Genomic DNA, 20,875 nt, shown 5'->3' on the forward strand with positions numbered 1-20,875 from the left:
ACCTACATAACTGGATAGAAGCATTCCTGTCAAACAGACAACAAATGGTCAAAATTGGGAGCGCCCTATCAAATTCTATACCAGAAAAAACAGATTACCCATAACAATTAGGAAGCTTCAATCCAAAAAGAGATCACTTTGTCAACAGTGGTGTCCCCCAAGGCAGTGTTCTAGGACCAACTCTCTTCATACTCTACATAAATGACCTGTGATCATATTAAGAGCAACTGTGTTCTCTTCGCTGATGATGTAAAGCTATTCAACACCACAGACAATACTGCTACCCTTCAAAAAAACCTCGACTATGTATCAGAATGGTCAAACAAATGGCAATTTCAAATCTCAACAAATAAATGCTCTGTCTTACATATTGGCAAAAAAAAATCAGAAAATAAAATACAGGCCGAATAGTCAAGACCTTGTTGATGACCCAAACTCTGTCAAGGATCTTGGAGTACTCATCTCTAATGATCTAAGTGCTAGAGCCCACTGTAACTACATAGCCAAAAAGGCATTAAGAATTGTTAACCTAATCTTACGTAGCTTTTTCTCTGGTAATATTACACTACTAACTAGAGCATACAAAACATTTGCTAGACCAATACTCGAACACAACTCATCAGTCTGGAACGCACATTATGTATCTGATATTAACACAGTTGAGAAAGTCCAGATGTATTTCACAAGAAGAGTTCTCCACTCCTCTACTCATTGCAGAATACCTTATGCCACCAGACTTGAAACTCTAGATCTAGAAAACCTAGAACTACGCTGCCTTCGGTCTGATCTGAGTATAGTATATAAAATCATACATTGCAATATCCTACCTGTCAATGAATACTTCAGCTTCAACCATAACAATACAAGAGCAAACAATAGATACAAACTCAAGGTTAATTGCACCAAACTTGATTGCAGGAAATACGACTTCAGCAACAGAGTGGTCAATGTTTGGAATACTCTACCTGACTCTGTGGTTTCTTCCCAAAACCCCAAAAACTTTAACCTTAGACTGTCTACTATTGACCTCACCCCTTTCCTAAGAGGTCTGTACAGGGCGTGCATAAGCACACCAACAATGCCCTATTGTTTCTTTTATTTTTCTTATATGTATCCATGTATTCATAACTATGTTTTTACTTATACCTATTATCTTGTAAGCAATTGACAAACCAAATAAAATAAAAAATAAAGTAAAATGTTTTACTAATTGTTTTCTTTTCCTCTCCTAGCCATATTTTATCTAATTCTTGTGGAGTCATATTAAAGCCAAATCTATCTTTTTTATAATGGGTTTGTATTTGTGCAAAGGGCCACCATGCTATCTCCTTTCCTTGAATTTGTATTTGGTTCCTATTTTTAAGCTCTCCAGTGTCATATAGTAAATCTTTATACCTAACAATATTTTTATAATCCAATACATTTGGATGTGTAGCTGCTTCCAATGTAGATAGCCACAATGGAACCTTTGGGTAGTGGTTTTTTTAAATCTTTCCCAGATATTAAACAACACATTTCTTACATGGTGCCTTTGGAAATATGAATGTTGTTTAGATTTTCCATCCCACATGAAAGCGTGCCAGCCAAGTTGGAGATCAAAACCCTCTAATACTAATAACCTTTATTTTCTAATTTAACCCAATCCTTAAGCCAGTTTACTATAGCAGCATCATAATATAATTCAAAATCTGGAAGGCCAAATCCTCCTTTTTTCTTGGCATCCTGTAATAATTTATATTTCACTCTGGGTTTTTTTCCTCTGCCATATAAATTTAGATACACATTTATTTAATTCTACAAAAAATTATTTTCCAACTTGACTGGCACTGTCTGAAACAAGAACAACAGTTTTGGCAAAATATTCATTTTTACTATCAAAATACGTCCCAATAGCGATAATTGCAATTTGACGCAATTGTCTAAATCTTTAGCTATTTGCGTTATTAACTTATCATAGTTATCTTTTTTAATAGACGAACATCCAGCAGTCAACCAGATCCCTAGGTATTTTACTTTATTTACCACCTGCATACCTAATTTATTTGCTAGTTCTTCCTTCTGCTCCTTTGTACAGTTTTTTGTTAACACTTTTGTTTTTTCTTTGTTAATTTTTAACCCTGCCACCTTTCCATATTCTTCTATTTCTCTAAGGGTTCTTCTAATATAAATGCCATATCATCCGCGAATGCCTGGAGTTTATATTCCTCTTTTTTTAATTTTTAGTCCTCTAATCTCTTGGTTTTGCCTAATTTGTACTAAAAGAGTCTCTTCTGCCAATATATACAATAGGGGAGCTAGGGGGCAGCCTTGTCTTACTCCCTTATTTATCTTTTTCAAGTCCTTTTTTGTGTCATTCATCCTACATGTAGTAGTAGAAAAGGGTAATAATCTGTGGGTTTTATGTTGGTTAGGTTCTCAGCCACATCTTTGATTTTTGCTCCAGGGAGACAACATACCTTTCTGGATTGACTGTCTGGTCTACAGATGGCTGCTTCTGTTCCCTTGAGAATTGAATGTCCTATCACCAACACTTGGCTTTTTTTTTCCTAGGGAGGTTTGGGGTATTTTTCTATCTATTACAGAAGCATTTGATGGTGCTACTTTTTAAGGAACATTTGATGATTCTTCTTTTCTATGTTTTCTTCCAGGGAGAGTCCATGAAATTGATTGCTTAGCACCAGTGGGATTGCATCAAATTGGGTTGGGTTTGACAGGGGTTTTGTACTAGGTTTGTGTGATTTTTTTTCCCTATGAGTGATGTGTTTCCATCTGTCTTCTTCTTCCTCTAAGGGTTGAATCCTTTTAGAAGTTATTTGATCATTATTATGTTCAATTTGGAGATATTCTTCTTGCAAGGTTTGAAGTTTCTCATTTTGTAGGTTGAGTTTCAGAGTGGTTGGAGTTTCCTCTAGATCCTTTACTTTTTCTTCTAGTAACTTGATTAGTTTACATTTGGTACATATATAGTTTAGGTATTCCTTGGGCATAAGTGTATATATTGGAACATGTTTTGCAATCACAATAGTATCAATTTCTTTTGCCATGAGTGGATATAAAAACATTGAAAATGAAATCATTTAAATTTTAAAATTGGGGGAGTCTAGTTAAAAATTTAAAGTTCTAACAGTTAAAAATGTCTAGTTTAAGGATTTAAAGTTATATAGTTCAAAATTGTCTACTCTAAAAATTTAAAGTTTTGGCAGATCATTTAAATTAACCAGTTTTAAAGTTTTCAGTGTTGAGTGGACTTAAGTGTGAGGTTTGTTCTTAGCCTGTACTGGAATGTTCATTAATTATCCCTTTCCTTCATTCTTTTGATCCTTTCCCTCCCTGCTTTCTGTTGGGCTTAATTTATCTCTTTTTTCTCTACCTTTATAAGTTCCATACTTGCTACTGTCTACTTGCCTTTGGGGTTTTCTTTTGTTTTGTTTTTTGTTTGCCTTGTGTCCTGTTGTGTTGTCTTTTTATCGTCTCTTCCTATTTGGTTTTCTCCTGCCACTACCAAGTATTTAGCTCTCTCTGCTTTTCTTAGTTCATGGTGTTTCCCCCAACCTCGTCTGTTGGTCTGCCGCGCTGCTCTGTTACATTTCTCAGTCACTGGTTTGATGATCCCCTTTGCTCCACCACCACCGGCAGCTTCCGGTTCCACCAATGCTCTCTTGTTGCTTTCCATGCTCCTCTTTGCACTGCTCTTCACTGTGCTTCCCCTTTGCTGCTGGTTCTCCTTTCAGTTGTGCCCCCGCTGTTCTTGGCTCCTCAGCCATGTGGCTCCCGCTTGCTGGTCTGTCATGCCGGTATGACCCTTGTCCCAGCAAACAGGACTGCCTGGATGGCCTACAGTAAGCTCACCTCTTGCCTCCTCTCTAAAGATGCTTCTCCTCCTGTCTTCTCTTCTCGCTCACATTTTTGTTCTCTACTGGTTTGCTCTCAGTTGGCTCGCCTCTCTGCCTCATGGACGATTTTCCTCTCTGTTCCACAGCTGGCCTCGCTTGCTCACCGGTTCTCTTCCTTTTCTCTGCCAGTTCATTTTCCTCTCCACTCACCTCACTTCAATGGGCTGTCTATCTGTCTATCTGCCTATCTATCCATCCATCCATCCAGTGGCGGGATTCAAATAATTTAACAACCAGTTCTCTGTCCTAATGAGCAGCTGGGTAGGCATGGCTGGGTGGTCATGTGACTGGGTGGGCATGGCCAACTTGACATCATTCATATTGAGGGGAGCCTCACCTCGCCCGGCCTCTTGCCATTCCCGGCCCCGCCCCGCCTCACCCCAAACAATGAAAAGGAACACTTCCTTGGAGAATAATCAGTCACCTTTTCTAACGAACATTCATAATGTAAATATTCTAAATTCCAGCATTTTTTTAAAAGGTTTACTCCACCCCATATTTCTTTCAGCCACAGACATACAGCCACATACATTTTCCTTTCAAGTTTTCCTGCATAACATTTGATCTTCAGGGTGGTTCTAAAAACAATTGTGACAGAAAGGCTCATGACTTCCCTCGACCAAAGCAAGCAGGAAAGAGAAGACAGCCATTCCCATGCCCTCAGGCAAAGAACCAGAGATTCCTTACACGTCGACAGCACCTTTGGCAATTAAATTTTAATTATGTGCTTAAATCAAATAGGCTTCCATTTCACAAACAGCAACATATTCTTTTTTCATAGCAGCTTCCTGCTCACCCAAGTGAAAGAACATATGCTAAAGAGCTTACTGTGCACTTGTACTGTGATTTGGCAATTTACAACAATGGATGCATTATTTTCATTCACCCCTTGTAACTGCAAAGAGATCACATCTTTGCTTCCATTTTCAAGCACTGTTCATTTTAAACTGACTAATTCAATAATTAAAACTTAAGAGTTTGCAGCAGAAATTCAAGTCCAGAAAACACAGATGACTGATTCAACAGAATCATTAACTTCTTTCTAAACATAATATGAGTAAAGTTTACAATACCATTTGTAGGTTCTTTCAACGTAACATAAGCAAAAACACAAGCATCATCATCATCTCAGAGCAGATCTGTTTGTTTCAATTCTCACCAAAAGCGCACACAGCAAACCACACCCAGGCTGTCAGCTCCCATTGACTGGTCTGTTGCCATGCTTACTCACTTGCTGACTTTGTTAACCATGTCTCTGTCAGTTAATGAATACACTCCTCCATTCATAACTGGAAGAGACATAAATCCAATTAACTTTATATTCTTCAGAGACCTGTATTTGAAGACCCACATTCACAGTTCCCTCCAAATACCTAAGAATTCCTTTATGTTCCTTTCCAACACAATTGGGTTGGTACAGCAGTGAAGTGACTTAGAATGCTGACTGCACAAGCTACGTCAGATCATTTTGTATTTCTCCCAAATTCTTTAGTTCAAATTTCTTCTCCAACTTATTAGCAAATTCTGTGATACATCCTTTGCAATGAAGCAAAGATCATCCACAAATGCTAATAGTTGGCAATCCCCACCTTGTAACTTTCCAGTGTATATGCAACCATCAGCACTGCAACTCTTGAACCCAAGACCCTTCAATGCAGTATCTAAACAGATATTCCAATTCCTGGCTGACTGCTTCAGCCCATAAATGGCCTTGTTCAATTTATACACCATGTTAGGTCTTTTACTTTCATACCCTGGTGCTTGAACCATGTAAATTTCTTCTTCTAATTCTGCATTGAGGAATGTAGTGGTGATGTCAAAATGCCAAATTTTATGACCATGTACTGCTGCCATGCCAGCCTGATACGTTCACTCTTTACAGTTTGCACAAACACTTCATCATAGTGCACATTTTTCACCCTTGTGCCACTAACCTTGTTTTATATTGTATCTCATTATTGGGCAGTTCTTGTATACCCACTTGCACCCTACAGCTTTGCTACCCTGTGGCAAAGTCATAGATGTGAACACTTCATGTTCTCCCATGGATTTCATTTCCTTGTCCATGGCTTCTTTCCATTTTTCTTGTTCAATTTTAGGTAATGCCAATACTTTCTTATAGTTCCTTGGTCATACCATACATTACACACTTTAACTTTACTAGCAGAATATGTGTCAGGTGAAATCCCCTTGTTCCATTGCTCTGACCTGCGGGGTATTGACAGCTCCTATGTTTCATCGCTTGCTTCATATCTTGTTCAGCTTCTCCTCCCTGAATGCTGACACCATCACTAAGTGAGTTACCATCACTAAGTGGATCACCATCACTAAGTGAATAATTCCAGAAATTTGCATCAATTCTGTTCTAATTTTGCTCTGTAAAGTTAGCAGAACTTGAAATCACTATTCTTTTGCTCCCATCACTAAAGCAATAGCTCTTTGAGCCCATAAACCTGAGCTTTCTAGTCTTTTGTTGTCCCTTTTTTCTAATTGCTTTTGGAATATGCACCCATGCATTGCTTCCAAACACCCTTAAATGTGCCCGAGATGGCTTTCTCCCATATAGCTCTGCATATCAAGTTATCATTAATGAACTCCACAGGCTATTAATTAAATAACTAATTAATTAAATATGGCTTCATCCCAATATGACCTGCTCAGACCAGAATCCTCCAGCAGTGAGTCCTTCATGGTTTGTAAGACTCCATTCCGTCTCTCAGCACCATTCTCAGCTGCTGTGTAAGGATTTGTGTGTCTGTTTTATTCCTAATAGTGCCAACCACTGTTGAAAACTTGTTGACATGAATTCTGAACCTCTGTCAGTTTGCAGCTGAGATACCTGTTATTTATACTTTCTTTCTATGAAGTTTACTCATTGCTCAAATTTCTGTAGCACCTCTATTTTACTCTTTAGTAAATAGCAGAACCGAAACCTGCTAGTCATCCACAATAACCAGTGCATACTTAGCTCCTCCCAAACTGGCATTGGCCCAACCAAATCTGCATGTACTAGCTTTAGAGCTCTTGTTGTCTGCCTTATGCTACTTTTGCTTACTGGGAATGGCTTGGACTTTGATGTTTTGCATACTGCACAATCCAAATATGCCTTGCATCCCTTTACATGCAATCCTTCTGCATACTGTTCCATTTTTTGAACAACTCTGAAGCTGGCATGCCAAGCTTACAGTGCAAGAGATGAACGTATGACTTATCTTTTGCCACATTTCCAAATGTTTGTGCACAATGAATATTTTGTCCCTTCAGCACATAAAGATTATCCTGCTTTATGCCCTTTGCACACACTTTGCCATTGTGCTTTATGAGACACTTCCCATTTACAAATGTGGTCTCAAACCCTTGCTTGTCTAAGCTAGAGACACTCAGCAAATTATGCTCCATTTTAGGCACACACAAAATATCATTGAACCTTGTTTCCAAATATGGAATATGGCAGCTCCTGCCTCTTCCAATGATTTTAGCCCTTTTGCCATTTGCCAAGGCTACTGCATCTCCAGCAGCTGCATCCATCCTGTAAAACAATTTAGAATTATTAACAATTGTTTGACTAACCACACTGTCAATTAGCCATTGCTTTCTCCAGCAATAGCTGACTTTTGCAACAGCAGCCTGTCCATCAGCTAATTGTCTTCCTTGCAAACTGCTTCTTCTGTCTTGAAAATGATTTCTTCCTTGCAAAAACTTTTTCCTTTGCAAACAGTGTTTCTTTAAGTAAGTCTTTTCACCACAAATGAAGCACCACCTCTGTTGCTGGGTTGTAATCTGATATCCCCTGCTGGTCTTCTCTTCTCTGGAGACAGCAAGTCTGGAATTTTCCATTCTGCTCCTTGGGCCCCCTCCTCAGGGATTTCTCCTTGTGGCTTTTTCTAAAATGGTGTTTATTTCGCAGTTCCTGCTCTGGTTTGCATTCAAACACTGCAGAAACAATATCCCCCAATCTAAACTGTTTAAAACCAAAAATGCTGAGATTCAGGAATTCCACACTGTTCTAACTCCACAAAGTTTGCATGTTCACCAGATGCTGCTCAATGGATTCTCCCCGTTTCAAACTGGCTCTGTATAACTTCCTTGATAATTGCACAATATTGCATGCTGACACACTTACATATACAGTCCTTAATTTCTGCAACCTTCTTTGCAGTCTTTAAATCAGCTACATTGATAAATTGATCATCTTTTAAACTTAAGATGATATAAGCCATTGTTCTATCATGTTGCCTCTGATCTGCAGCAGTTAACTTGGGGTGGGTTTTCCACAATATCCCACAGTTCCTTAGCTTTCAGGAAACATTCCACCTTACAGCCCAAATAATATAATTCTTCTGATCCAAATGAGGATCAGAGGTCTCCTTAATTTTCTCAGCCATCCTGCAAAGCTTTCTCTGCCTTGTTTCTCACACAGGCAGTCGCTTACAATTCAGTCTTTATGTATGTTCTGGTTCTAGCTGAGCACATAACCTGTGAGAGTTTGCAGTAGAAATTCAAGTCTAGAAAACACAGATGAGTGATTCAGCAGGATCATCAACTTCTTTATAAACATAACAACATGAGTAAAATTTACAATACTATTCGTAGATTCTTTCAACATAATATAAACAAAAACACAAGCAGTAGCAGCTCAGTTTGAGTTTCAATTCTCAGCAAAAACACAGAGCCAAACCACACCCAGGCTGTCAGCTCCCATTGGCTGGTCTGTTGCCATACTTACTTACTTGCTGACTTTGTTAACCATGTCTCTGCCAGTTAATGAATATACTCTGACAAAAACCAACTTAACCATTGTTTTACAAAGCATTAGACTTGACCTTGGTTTATTGGGTTTTGCTTTCAATTAATTACAATTAAACAAAGACTTCTAATCACCTTGGAGTTGTGAAGGAAGAGCAACAGATGCAAGTTTGCCGCATACCAGTAAGCCACAGTTTAAACAATGTATTCAATCTAATCCAATTTTCTGCCATATCCTTAAATTTTTCTTGTATAAAGGAATACATTTTTAAGTTTTATTTGGGAAAAATAAACCACTTTTAAACATTTTTTTAAAATAAAGAAAATGGCATGATAGAGAATGAAAGTTATTGAATACACCATCTCAAAGTTCTTCGACACTGAATTTGAAAAAAGAATTCAGCTAAAAGGTAAAACAGATTTGAAATGCATTCTAATATCTATGATTTAAATACAAAAATGTAAAAATAATCTTATTGAACATACTGTTTTTGTATTTGTATAGAGTAGGGGTATCAAACTCAATTACATGAAGGGCCATATCAGGGCTAGGATTGACCTCGGGGCTGGGCAGGCATGGCCAACTGGGTGGGTGTGGCTGACTGGGTAGGCATGGCCAGTTTGATACTTACTGGGTGTGACTTGATGCCATTCACTGGGCATGGCCGGCTGGGTAGGTGTGGCTGAGTGGTCATGTGACTGAGCTGAGATGGCTTGTTAGCCCCAATGCAGAGAGACAGATAGAACTGATCATTTCTTGAGCAGTTTTTCTCCAGCTTGGCCACTTTAAGCTGTGTAGACTTCAACTTCCAGAATTCTGCCTACTATGCTGGCTGGGGGATTTGGGGAGTTGAAATTGACATAGCTTAAAGTTGCCAAAGTTGGGAAATGCTAAAATGAACAGGGAGGGGCTCTGTGCGTGAATCAGTTTATCAGCTAAATATCTGGAGATATCTGGTATTTTACCCTTACTGGGCCTCCTAGCAGCTTGCTCACCTGGCCCCCCGAGGGACAGGGGAAATGGCACTTCATTTGATGGCTGACCCCACAGGAGAACCCCATTCCTTGGCCACTGTTACATGACACAAGGCTTCTTCCTCTTCTTTGCCAGCACAAGCAAAAGCTAACGAGCAAGCAACTCGAAGGCAAAGCGGGCATCAAAGAATCACCAACCCAGCAAAGATGGGAATGGAACCAGCCAGTACCACTGCACTTGCCAGGCTACTGCAATCCTCCTTAAGCTGAAGCCACCGGGGAGGGGGGGAGAGAGAAAGAAGCATGCCCTAAAGCAGGGGTCACCAACCTTTTGGACCTCAGGGACCACCAAACTCATAATTTTAAATCCCGCAGGCCACTAATATGAATTTTGACTGACGGTGACTTGCTGACATTGGTGGGAAAGTCGGTCCCATATTCCAGAGCTGCAGTAGTCACATCCCAGAGCAGCTGCTCCTCCATCCAGGTGCACTGGCCTGCCATGGACTGGAGGAGCTGCTCTGGGATAACCAAAGGGCCAGTCCTGTGACTACTGCAGCTCTGGAATATGGGACTGACTTTCACTGTCAGCAAGCCACCCTGGCTGTTGGTCTTACCTTCCAGTTCCAGCTCACGTGGCTCTACTCAAGTTAAGGTTTGCGCTCGGCTGAAGGGCGGGGGCCATCAGGTGGGCAGGCCATGTGGCTGGCACAACTTTGTGATCCTGTGCAGCCTGGATTAATTGCTTTGGAGGGGGAGTGCTTTGAGGGGGACATTTCTCTGAGGACCACCAAAATTTTCTCAAGGACCACCAGTGGTCCCTGGCCCACTGGTTGGCGACCACTGCCCTAAAGGCTGGAGAGCTTCCTCTTCAAGCTGAAGCCACTGAAAGGAAGAGGGAGAGAAAGGAGCATGTGCAGAAGGCTGGAAAACTTGATGCCTGGTAACAGCTGCAGCTTGTTGCATGCGTGCCCGCCAGGATGGGGTGGGGTGGGCCAAAGCAACACGAGCCAGCCTCTTTCATTTTATAGGCAAGAATAGCCCAAAACAGTTTATAATCACAAACTAGGGCGAATCCAATCATGTTGCAGACTGGATGTGGCCCATGGGCCTTGAGTTTGACACCCCTGGTAGAGGAATATCCTGCACCAGCTTATCTGTATTTTATTTGTAATTTGTCTATGGTAATAAAACTATGAAGAGAAATATTACGTGTCAAACAAACTTATTTTGATTCTATTTAAAGGGTGTTCATGAAACTGAAATTGTTAAACAGGTATTTAATTTAAATTTGGTACAGGTTACTAGTGAATAAAGACATTCATATTTAGATCTAAATTCAATCATTTAAAACATTGTGGCAAGTCAATATAAGCAGTATTTTTTTTAAAAAAAGTTATTCAGCACATCCAGTTCAACTGAACAGAGAATAAGCAGTTCTTTTATGAGCCAGTGCTCATTCTAGTTCCAGCCGAAAGGGATGATACATTTCTCCAAATTATATATTTCAGCAGCATCTACCTTTTCAATATGCATTGAAAAAAGTGAAAAAAAAAAGGTTTACAACATTATTGGAAAATGTTTTTACTAAAATTGATGTATATATAATATCCAAAAACAAAAAGCAAATTGCTGGTGCCATTAATTAAATCCAAATGAACAAAACTATTGTACAACTTTTAATTTTTTTGAAGATTCTCCACAAATTTGAAAAATGTGTTGACATGACACATCAAGTGAACCGAAGACACTCAAGTATAATAAAAAAATAATTTATAAGCAAGAACAACTCAAAAACAGTTTATGTTCACAAACTAAGCTCCCTCCATATCAGTGCAGAATAGTATAGGTCATGAAGAAAAAAGGGAACAAACATTCATTCAAATACAAGTAATTAACTGACTTTTTTAGAATAATTATATAGTTCAAACACTTCACTTAGGCATAATTAAAAATGGAACTGAAATCAAAAACATTACTTGACATGCGGTGCTTTTCTCTTGCACTCAAGATATAAGTTGATTAAAAAAGCAAGTCATGAAGTAATCTACTTTTTGTGTCTTAATTTCCAACAAGTATATATATTAATAAACAATCCAGAAGAGACAAATATTTTTCTAGAATGCTATGATCTTAAGTAACATTTGAAAACATTTGTACAGTTCATTAAGATGTGCAAGTGCTAGTCAAGTATTTGGTTGTATGGAATAAACACTAAGACTGGTCTTTCCAGTACCGCCAGAGAGAAAAAAAAGAAAAGGACAGTTGTCACGTGGGAGCGAACATTGAAAAATGCTGGAGTGCACCTATATTTTGTTAAAGGTATTATTTGGTTTATGGAACCTTGCCTAATTTCAAATATTGAACTTTGGTGACAATTATATTACCTTTTCTCTATTAAAAAATTTCAACTCATTATTTTACAGATTTTTAAAAAAAAATATAACGGCAGGAGTGTATCATTCAAGAAACTAAAAACATGATGGATAGGCAAATTTTCTCAAATTTGTTGAAAAGCAAAATATTGTACCTAAGAGGTCTTATTTTATAAACCTCTCAGTTAGGTACTAATGATAATATGCTTTGATACATGCTTAATTTTCATGTGGTTAGGACTTAAAACATTCACACTTTATACACAATTTATACAAAGAATGTTGTTTTGATAGCATTACGCTCAAGATCCCAAACCTGATTGCTATTATATTACTTATCTTCACACAAAATTATGTGCTCTGTTACATCAAAAAATAAAACCAGCATAAAAGCACAAGCAAATAATAGACAAACTGGCACCAGAAGAGAAATGCCCAGTATTAGTTTACATTCAACTGGATACAGTGTAATAGGAAACAGTAATGCTTCAAGATACTGCATCTACTGGCCATAGCTTCCCAATTTTATTTTATTTGTTTCAAGAAAGGGCAAACACTTTTAAGCACTTTGCTTTTTTCCATGCCTATTGGGTTATTTCTACCTCTAATGAGGACAATTGGCTATGGCAGTGATAAGTTCATTTACTAAACAGCTCATTGGAAGGTCAACTTGTGTTTTCAATATGAAACATTCTATATGGTGAAGTCAGATCCCTGAAGAGACTTGATATTATTTGCCATTCCTGAGGACTTCATTTTTCAATTGGAATATCAGTTCGACATACATGTGGCAACATCACTTCAAAATTATATGGAACCCATCACCATTTTCAGCTGCAAAGAAAATAATGAGCAATTACAAAATGAAATTAATATTAATGCAATGTCTTAATTAAAATTTATGATGTTTCCATTTTATGTCTATGAAAAGGTGGAAATCATAGTTTATAACAATTTTTGGTCTCATAAAATTATTCTGCAAATCTATGGACTCATAAAATCCTGAAGCTACTGTATGGTTTGTGAATTAACAATTATCATTTCATTTTACAGAAATAGATTATAAATTTTTAAATTGATTTAACTTATATAAACTTATATAACTTATTAACTTATATAAAAATAGTAACTAGGAAGTTAGGGTGGCACTTAGGTTTCCTCTTTCTGCTATTTTCCCCTCCTTTCAGTTTCACCTGTCACAAATGTAACCTGACACTAATATTGATGTTCCAATAACATTAAAACATTTTTCTGTGTGAGGAACTATTTATAGGAATGGACTACGATTTAATTTTGGTTATATATGTTATATAACATTTGGTTAAATGTAATAATTTAGATGAAAAAGATCTTAAGTGTGGCTCTTTTCAGCAATTCTTGGGCAAAACTCAATGAAAAAAGGCAAAAAACCATTTGGAACATGCCCTTAAGGGACATTTGTAAATCCATACAGCAATATCAAACCTAGTGACAGCATCTCTGACATAAAAAACAGTATCTCTGACATAAAGTGTTTCTGTATACACCATTTCACACGATTCACATTTCAGACTAATGATGTGCAAATATCAAGGGAAATAATAAATGCTGGACTTCTTTGTGGCTTTTGTTTTCATTTTAGAGAGGTCAAAGATGAATTTATTTTCCTAACTCTAACTTGTTAATTTTTAGAAGTGCCAAACACTTCTAAACTGTGTCATAAAACACAGTTCATAGTTTTAACAACTGTACATAAGATTAACAATAGCTTGACATGCTTGAATGATACAACAAATAAAACATTCTGTGGCTGCATTTGAGTTTAGGGCTTACCTAGACTCATTCCCATGCTAAGCTGATATAAACATTATATGTAAAAATAAATTCTAGAAAGCTTAATATAGTATAATTAAAAATCTCATAAGTGCAAAATCTATGAGAGATATCCTAGATAGTAATGTTTGATTTTCTCTGTTTTTATGATTACCATCATACCTTTTATTATGGTAATGAGGAAGCAGCTCTCATCTTCAAAGTTTTGGACCATCTAGGAAAGAAGATTATAAATACTATTGTTTGTTGACAATTGTCAGATCAGTTTAATACATTACATAAAAAGTTAACAAACAAACAAACCCCACAAACAACTTGCTTTCTAATGTTCTTCTCTTATTTGAACTAATATTCTTTTCTGATTTAGTCAAAAGTACAGTGATATCTAATAATGCATAGTTTTAACATTTTTATTGCATATTTTCAAAATGTGGCAATGTTATAGTTATTATATAGATCTGATATATTTATTTATAAATAAAGGTCACATATTACTAGTATTACTATATATACTAGTATACTATTGCATAGTATACTATTGCATAATATACTATTACATAGTATACATAGTACATAGTATTACATCAGGGGTGGGATTCAATTTTTTTAACAACCGGTTCTGTGGGTGTGGCTTAGTTGGTGGGTGTGGCTTGGTTGTCATGTGACTGGGTGGGCGTAGCCAACTCGACATCACTCATGTCAAGGGGCGCTTCTCCTTGCCTGGCCTCTCATGACAGTGGGGATGCTGCAACAGTCATAAATCACTTTTTGATCATCACTGAAAAATGGTCATAAATCACTTTTTTCAGTGCCATTGTAACTTTGAATGGTCACTAAATGAACTGCTATAAGTCAATAATTATCTGTACAAAAATATAAAAAGCTTCTTTGCTTGCAAAAAGCTGCCCTAAATACCAATCATTAGATTAAAAACACCTGCAAGCCGGAGTTACAAATCAGGCAGGGTACCAGAGCACCTTAAGGAATTAAAATAGTTAAAATGCAGTGATAAGTATCAGCAGCCAACTCTTCTCATAAAGTGAAACCCTTTAGCAGAGAGGTAATTTAAGCTCTTCAGAAAGCAATCCTTAGATCCATTTGCACCATTTAAAGATACCAGCTGGTCTCACTCATCTCAAGATATCTTAAGGAAATCATCCAGATTGAAGGAAAGGTCACATGCCCCCCAGAAAGGCAGTAAAAAAATAAGCGCCAAGCTTGCATCCTGCCTCTTGAAAGTACACCCCAAAAGGACAGTGCCGGATACCACTAAAGCAGTGAAGGAAGACCCCCATCCCCAGATAGAAAAAGAAACCATGAGGCAGGAAAAAATTCAAACACAATACAAATAATTAAATCACAACAGTAGCTGTTGCTTGTTGAAACTGAATAGGGAAAATTATCCCATCAATAAACACAGGATTAAATGTCACCAAGCACAGAATTAACCTTCACCAAAAACCAGTTTTAGATGAAAAATCAGAAAGGGTATGTAAACTCACGTTTGAATGTCAATCTTTCTAGCTAACCAAGAAGCCTTGCTGAATGTCACTCAATCTTGATTCCCTGTCATTAAAAGCTTCTTTCTGACAGGTCTGCTTCATTATTCAATGATTTCTTCAAAGTGCTGATTGTCCAGGGAAGTATTTCCTCCCAAAAGCAGTGTAAAAATCTTAAAACAACCTTCCCCTTTAAGAAAGTCAAGCCCCAGAAGCTCCGGAAACAGGAAGTCAAGCAAGAATGTAATAATGGTGGAAAAAAACAAAAGGAGATTGCTTTTAACTAACGGTTCTCTGAACTGCTTAGAAAGCTAACAAGGGGTTCTATAGAACTGGTCAGAACTGGTAGAATCCCATCCCTGTATTACATAGTATACATAGTAATATAGCTGGAATGTTCAGAAACACGGCAACAAAAATGAGACACTGTGTTCACAAAGAGAAGAATGGTCATGAGACAAGTGATAGTCTGAGCATTTTAAGTCAAAGGACGAGCTACCAATCATCCTTCTGTTCGTGAACTGTCACAGTTTTAAGAAGTAGAATCATATTCCAAAGATTTTTGCTTTATTCTAATTGCTTAATTGATAGGATGAAAGTTAGGCTTATAGGATCTGTTTGTATTGTAATATTAAAAATTTGACCAATTTAGTTGAATTTTAAGGAAAGCAAGATATTCATTAACTAATACTATATGAAAAATAAATTTCATATATAAAATGAGGTTAGTTTGGTTTGTTGATTGTCTTGTCTTTCATTTAGAATTTGAATTCATACTGTTGATTGTAACATCTTTCTTAGTCCACAGCAGTAGCAACTAAGCCAGGAAGAAAACACAAACTGATTGCGTTGTTTTGGAATTTTTGAAATATAAAATATGTGTTAGTGAGGAAAAAATGGAATTTACCTGATCACTGACAAGAATATGGATGCCAGTAGGACCTTGTCTGTAAACCTGATTAATTTGATGCAAAGGAATATTGAACACCAAAGCAAGCTTGCGAGTGACTTCCGAGGCAGCCATTTCTTCCAAGTAGATTGCATGGTAAACTAAAATAAAAAAATATCCTAAGAAAGGGTCTTCTAAAAGAACCCATAATACTGCTCTTCAAATACAAATACTTCTTGATTTCTGTCTTGTATTAAATTACTAGTGTTCTATTCTATAAAATTGCAGAATTATGAAGCATAGCTTGCTAACATGATCATTAAAAATATTTTTCATGTATAGATCTACAACACTGATGTTTGAAACATACAGCCTGGAGACCCACTTCATATATTCCTTTCTCTTCAATTCAACTAAAAATCTGATTGTTTGAATTACGTTCTGCACCTCAAACCTGAATGCCAGCTGCTGAAAGATGGCTCAAACATTAATGAAGATTATTACTATCTTTCATAATATTCTTGAAATAGAAGTAAGCCAAGGAACAAAATATTCTCTCCAAATAATTTTTGAAATAAAGAGTAAACTCTAAAATAATACAATAGCCATTGAAAGAATTATAGTTAAGCCATGCTGTATATGAAAGGAGAAAATGATCAGGCATTGATCTTTGCCTTTTTGTAAAAAAAAAAAAAATCTATATTTTTCTAAGTGGAAGCATCCCCTTGTTCCATAAATATGTACAATCTTACTCTATGCAAATGTAATCAATCCTGACTTCAAATGCAACATCCACGGAAAGCAGAATCTTTCCTGTAAATTGAGATTTTAAGACAGAAAACAATCCTGTACTTTGGGAAAGGAGATTTATTGCTGCCGTATCCTTATATCTGGAAGTGAATATGTGAATATCTCATAATGTCCTTTTTAATAAGTATCTAAAATCTAATATTCCTCCTTTCTCAGGCTATGCTTATCCAGTTGGCCTGGAAATGGATTGGGTGTTGTTGTTTTTTAAAGTTGTTCTGATGGCTAGGTGGTAGTTGGCAATGTTGCACCATAAAACAGAATTGTTTAGGACAAAGCAGTATACAGAAAAATGTCAATTGACTTCACAGGCAGTTAGATCAATATTCCCAGAACATTTCTATTTTTACAAGTGTACCTTTCTCAATGAATGGCTTAACTTCCACTACATACTTTTATATAATTTATCCTTTATGTCTTTACTCATTATGGAAAAACTTACTACAGCATGATTTTATAGGTTTTTAGACCAAATGTTTTCCCCAAAATTTGAATACAATGCATTTATTAATGCAGTCATGCTCCTTTTGTCATTGAAATATTATATTGAAATAATTTATTTATACAAAATGGTATCTGTTTTGTGATGAATATAAGTTTGTGAATCTTTCTGATATTTTAATTTTTCTTTGAAAATATGACCTAAAATGTGTTCTGTACTCCATATAATTCCCAAAACTGAATAAAGAGAACCTAACTAAACAATTGAGTTAAAATATTATATTTGTTCATTGATTTATTGAGAAAAAATGATACAATATCCATGTATGGCAAAAGTATGAAGAATAAAGCCAATAGTCTCCAAACAAACACTGATGCATGCCTGCCTATAGTTTACAAAAAAAAAAAAAAACATATGGATAAGGCTGTCGGAAGAATATTCTGTGGTCAAATGAGACCAAAGAAACTTTTTTGCCTGAATGAAAAGTGTTGTTTGGCAAAAAGGCAAACACTTCATTCCAGAACCTTATTTGATGTTTGAAAAATGGTTGCAGTATCATAGTTGCGGCTTGCTTTGCTGCCATTGAACCTTTGCTACTATTGATGGAACTACAAATTCTGAATTTTACCACTAAATTATTCAGGGAAATGTCAGGTTATCTGCCCATGAATTGAAGCTCAAGAGAAAATGGCTCATATTTTTCCTTGAATTACCCATAATTTGCTTCAATTTCTACTATTCATAAATCTGAAAAGTTGATTCTTCATCTAAGATGAATTAAGATGCCAAATTTAATCATATTAGGAAACTCTAGAAATCCTAACACACTTGTTTTTTTTTACAAATGCTACTTGTTAATCAAGTTTGAAGGGAACGTATTTCCATATTTTTCATTAGAGCTTTCTTTAAGTCTCATCTAAGTCTCATTAATACATCTATTAATCAGTATCAGTTTGGCATTACTTGTTTCCGGGATAGCAAACCTAAATTGTAATTTAGAAAACTGGAAGCTATTTATGCATTCCAATATAAACTTCCAGCTACAAACTCACTTCTGTGTATTTTTTCAAATACAAGTTGTGTTACAAATAAAATTTATAACAACATGGTATATAATTCAAAATAGATCTGTCCCACTAAAAAAGCTTAAAAGATTTTTCATTCTTTAACAAGGCTGGTTTCAATGCCTCAAAGAAATCTGTAATTGACATACAAAGAACATTATTCCAAGATACAGGAACAGTATATTTGATACCAAGAGAAATTACATACCGAATATTGCACCATTATTTTCTCCATTGCCTGAGTCTTGTTGCCTTTCCAGTCGTATAGTTCTTGACTGCTCTTGGCATACATAAATTGTTAGACGTGGCCTAACAGATCTAGAATGTAAAGAAATAAATATTTTTTTGAAGAATACTGTAAATGCATGCTCATTCTACTATATTACTTTAATGTTATTCTTTGTGAACTACGCAACATTTTATCACATATTGTTTAGCCAAGAACCACTGAAGATATCCCAATATTGGTAAATTAAGTTTTACATTTAAATGAAAGAAGTAAAACATTGATGTTTGGTGTAATTTTTGTAAAACAACTACCATAGTAGAAGTAACAGCAAGTTAAAAAAATATGCCATTTTAATTCACAATTAGAAAATCTGCAATTGTTAATATTTAGTAAGTAGCCATGACCTCAAGAACTTTAGTTTGGTTATAGCTCACCTAAATGAGAAGCTTTGTCTCTTGGCAACAAACCCATCCGTCTTCAAGAAATCAGAACTGCCCAACTGCATTGCTATCAGTCTTACAGTCTACCTTTGAGCTCATCAGTGCCTGCATCATATCTGTGGCCTGCCCTGAAGGTGTACAACAAAACATTCTTCTTTTGAGCACAGTACTTGCAACTCTTGCATGAGCTCACACAGGCATATGCCAATCGAAAAACTAAATTAGCATCTCCCAAACCCTCTAGTCTAAGACAGACTGTTTTATATGATTGACATAGGTAGAGTTGACACTAATGAACTATTTACCTTGATTTAAGTGCATTGTAAAGCCGAATTCCATCAGCAGGACCACAGATTTGTATCAGATCTTCTCTTGTCAGCTTCAATAAATCAGCACCTACAAAGACATTCAGAATGTATACAAAGTAGAAGGCTAGAAATCAATTTACAAAATAAAACTGTCTTTCAAAGATAGATGACAATATTTTTGAATAAGTTACTAATAACCTTTGTGAATATAAACATTTGGCTTTAAGGAATTCTAAGCAAACTAAATTTGATGTACACTTAATCTCTCTACTCATTTAAAATCAATAATTAATACTCAGTCTTCATATTTTATGGTAATTCAGAGCACACTTACAAGATGTCTTAAAACACTTCAGAAAAGCACAGAAAAATAAAAACATAAACATGATTATTACATGATAAAAATTATATTAATGGCATAACAAATGTCATATTCAGTTCTTTCATTGTTGTTTTTTAAAACTGTAACAGCTGCTAACAGTAGTTTTGCTTAAACTGCATAGCAGTGGATGTTTCAGTACCCTCATGTCAAAAACACTTAGCTGAAATAAAACCCATACACAACTACCTACTTCTGTATGGATAAACTTAGCTGGCTCGAGAGGGACAACTGAATATAATTTTGTTTTCTATATGCCAAACAATAATACCTATATGGGGAAAAAATCCTTACTTATAGCCAAATCATTCTCTCTGTTTATATGGATTTAATTGATTCCAGTAACCTCCACAGGGAAAAAGAAACTATCCAACTGTTTTGCCTTAGATGTTTAATGGATCCTGTTCCTTTCTCATTCTTAAACCCCTGAAGCTAGAAATAAGATATTATTGGGAGCATTTGCCAAGATTATTCAAGAACAATCCTCTCTAGTCACTGATCCATGGGACCTGATCCATGGGACCAAGGAGTTCCAGAAGATGAAGTAACAGAAAACATGGCTAGAGCAATGATGTCATAAGAAAAACATATTTGACCAAGCAACTGACTAAAAAAGTCTAAATTGACTTTTTGATCACAAGTGTACGTTGCCTATTTTTCCTTAATTTCTCAGAACAAAGATACGAATGTTATGCTATGCTGTCATATATTGCATTATTTACACACACATATATGGAGAGAAGGATTTTTCTTTCTATTTTTACATAATGTATATTTTGTGTGTATTTTGCAACTGTTTTCAGTTGCATGCTCATTGGTAGCACTACAAATTAACAATTGGTTATTTCCAGTGAACATGAAACCATTAGAGTAAACTAAATATCTGGAAGATATTTTTGCTCAGAGTTAGATGCTAGATGAACAAATCCTGCTGAGATGACTGTGGTAGGATTATCTAACATTGGTTTGAACTTGTTAATGCTAAGCATAGATATAAGGTACTCTGTTCTATTAGCT

General features: G+C 36.2%; 2 protein-coding genes across 7 annotated transcripts in view; one reads left to right on the plus strand and one right to left on the minus strand.

Annotated features, from left to right (window-relative positions):
- Window positions 1-17,701, plus strand: part of CRTAP (cartilage associated protein) — a 72,285-nt gene extending 54,584 nt beyond the window's left edge. Inside the window, exons 7-8 of one of the 2 annotated variants that reach the window (XR_015746121.1) lie at window positions 16,109-16,345; window positions 16,532-17,701. Coding sequence is in view for 1 of the 2 variants with exons in the window: in XM_087948295.1 (XP_087804421.1) it covers window positions 16,532-16,552 (21 nt within the window). In the remaining variant the exon portion in view is untranslated. The remainder of the gene's footprint in view (window positions 1-16,108; window positions 16,346-16,531) is intronic. The other variant, XM_087948295.1, reaches the window with a different exon arrangement.
- UBP1 (upstream binding protein 1) overlaps window positions 8,706-20,875 on the minus strand; it is a 70,597-nt gene continuing 58,427 nt past the window's right edge. For 3 of the 5 annotated variants that reach the window (XM_026678457.2, XM_026678456.2, XM_087948291.1), the window contains 5 exons: window positions 19,477-19,567; window positions 18,711-18,820; window positions 16,208-16,350; window positions 13,964-14,015; window positions 8,706-12,823 (listed from right to left, as the gene is read on the minus strand). In XM_026678457.2, the coding sequence (XP_026534242.1) occupies window positions 12,786-12,823; window positions 13,964-14,015; window positions 16,208-16,350; window positions 18,711-18,820; window positions 19,477-19,567 (434 nt within the window). In that variant the 3' untranslated portion in view covers window positions 8,706-12,785. Of the gene's footprint in view, window positions 12,824-13,963; window positions 14,016-16,207; window positions 16,351-18,710; window positions 18,821-19,165; window positions 19,300-19,476; window positions 19,568-20,875 lie in introns of those variants that run through there. The other 2 variants (XM_087948293.1, XR_015746120.1) reach the window with 2 other exon arrangements.

Source organism: Notechis scutatus, chromosome Z (genome assembly GCF_049901735.1).
Source record: "Notechis scutatus isolate UNSWTSFEM ecotype Mainland chromosome Z, rNotScu1.2, whole genome shotgun sequence".
In the NCBI taxonomy this organism is placed as follows: domain Eukaryota; kingdom Metazoa; phylum Chordata; class Lepidosauria; order Squamata; family Elapidae; genus Notechis; species Notechis scutatus.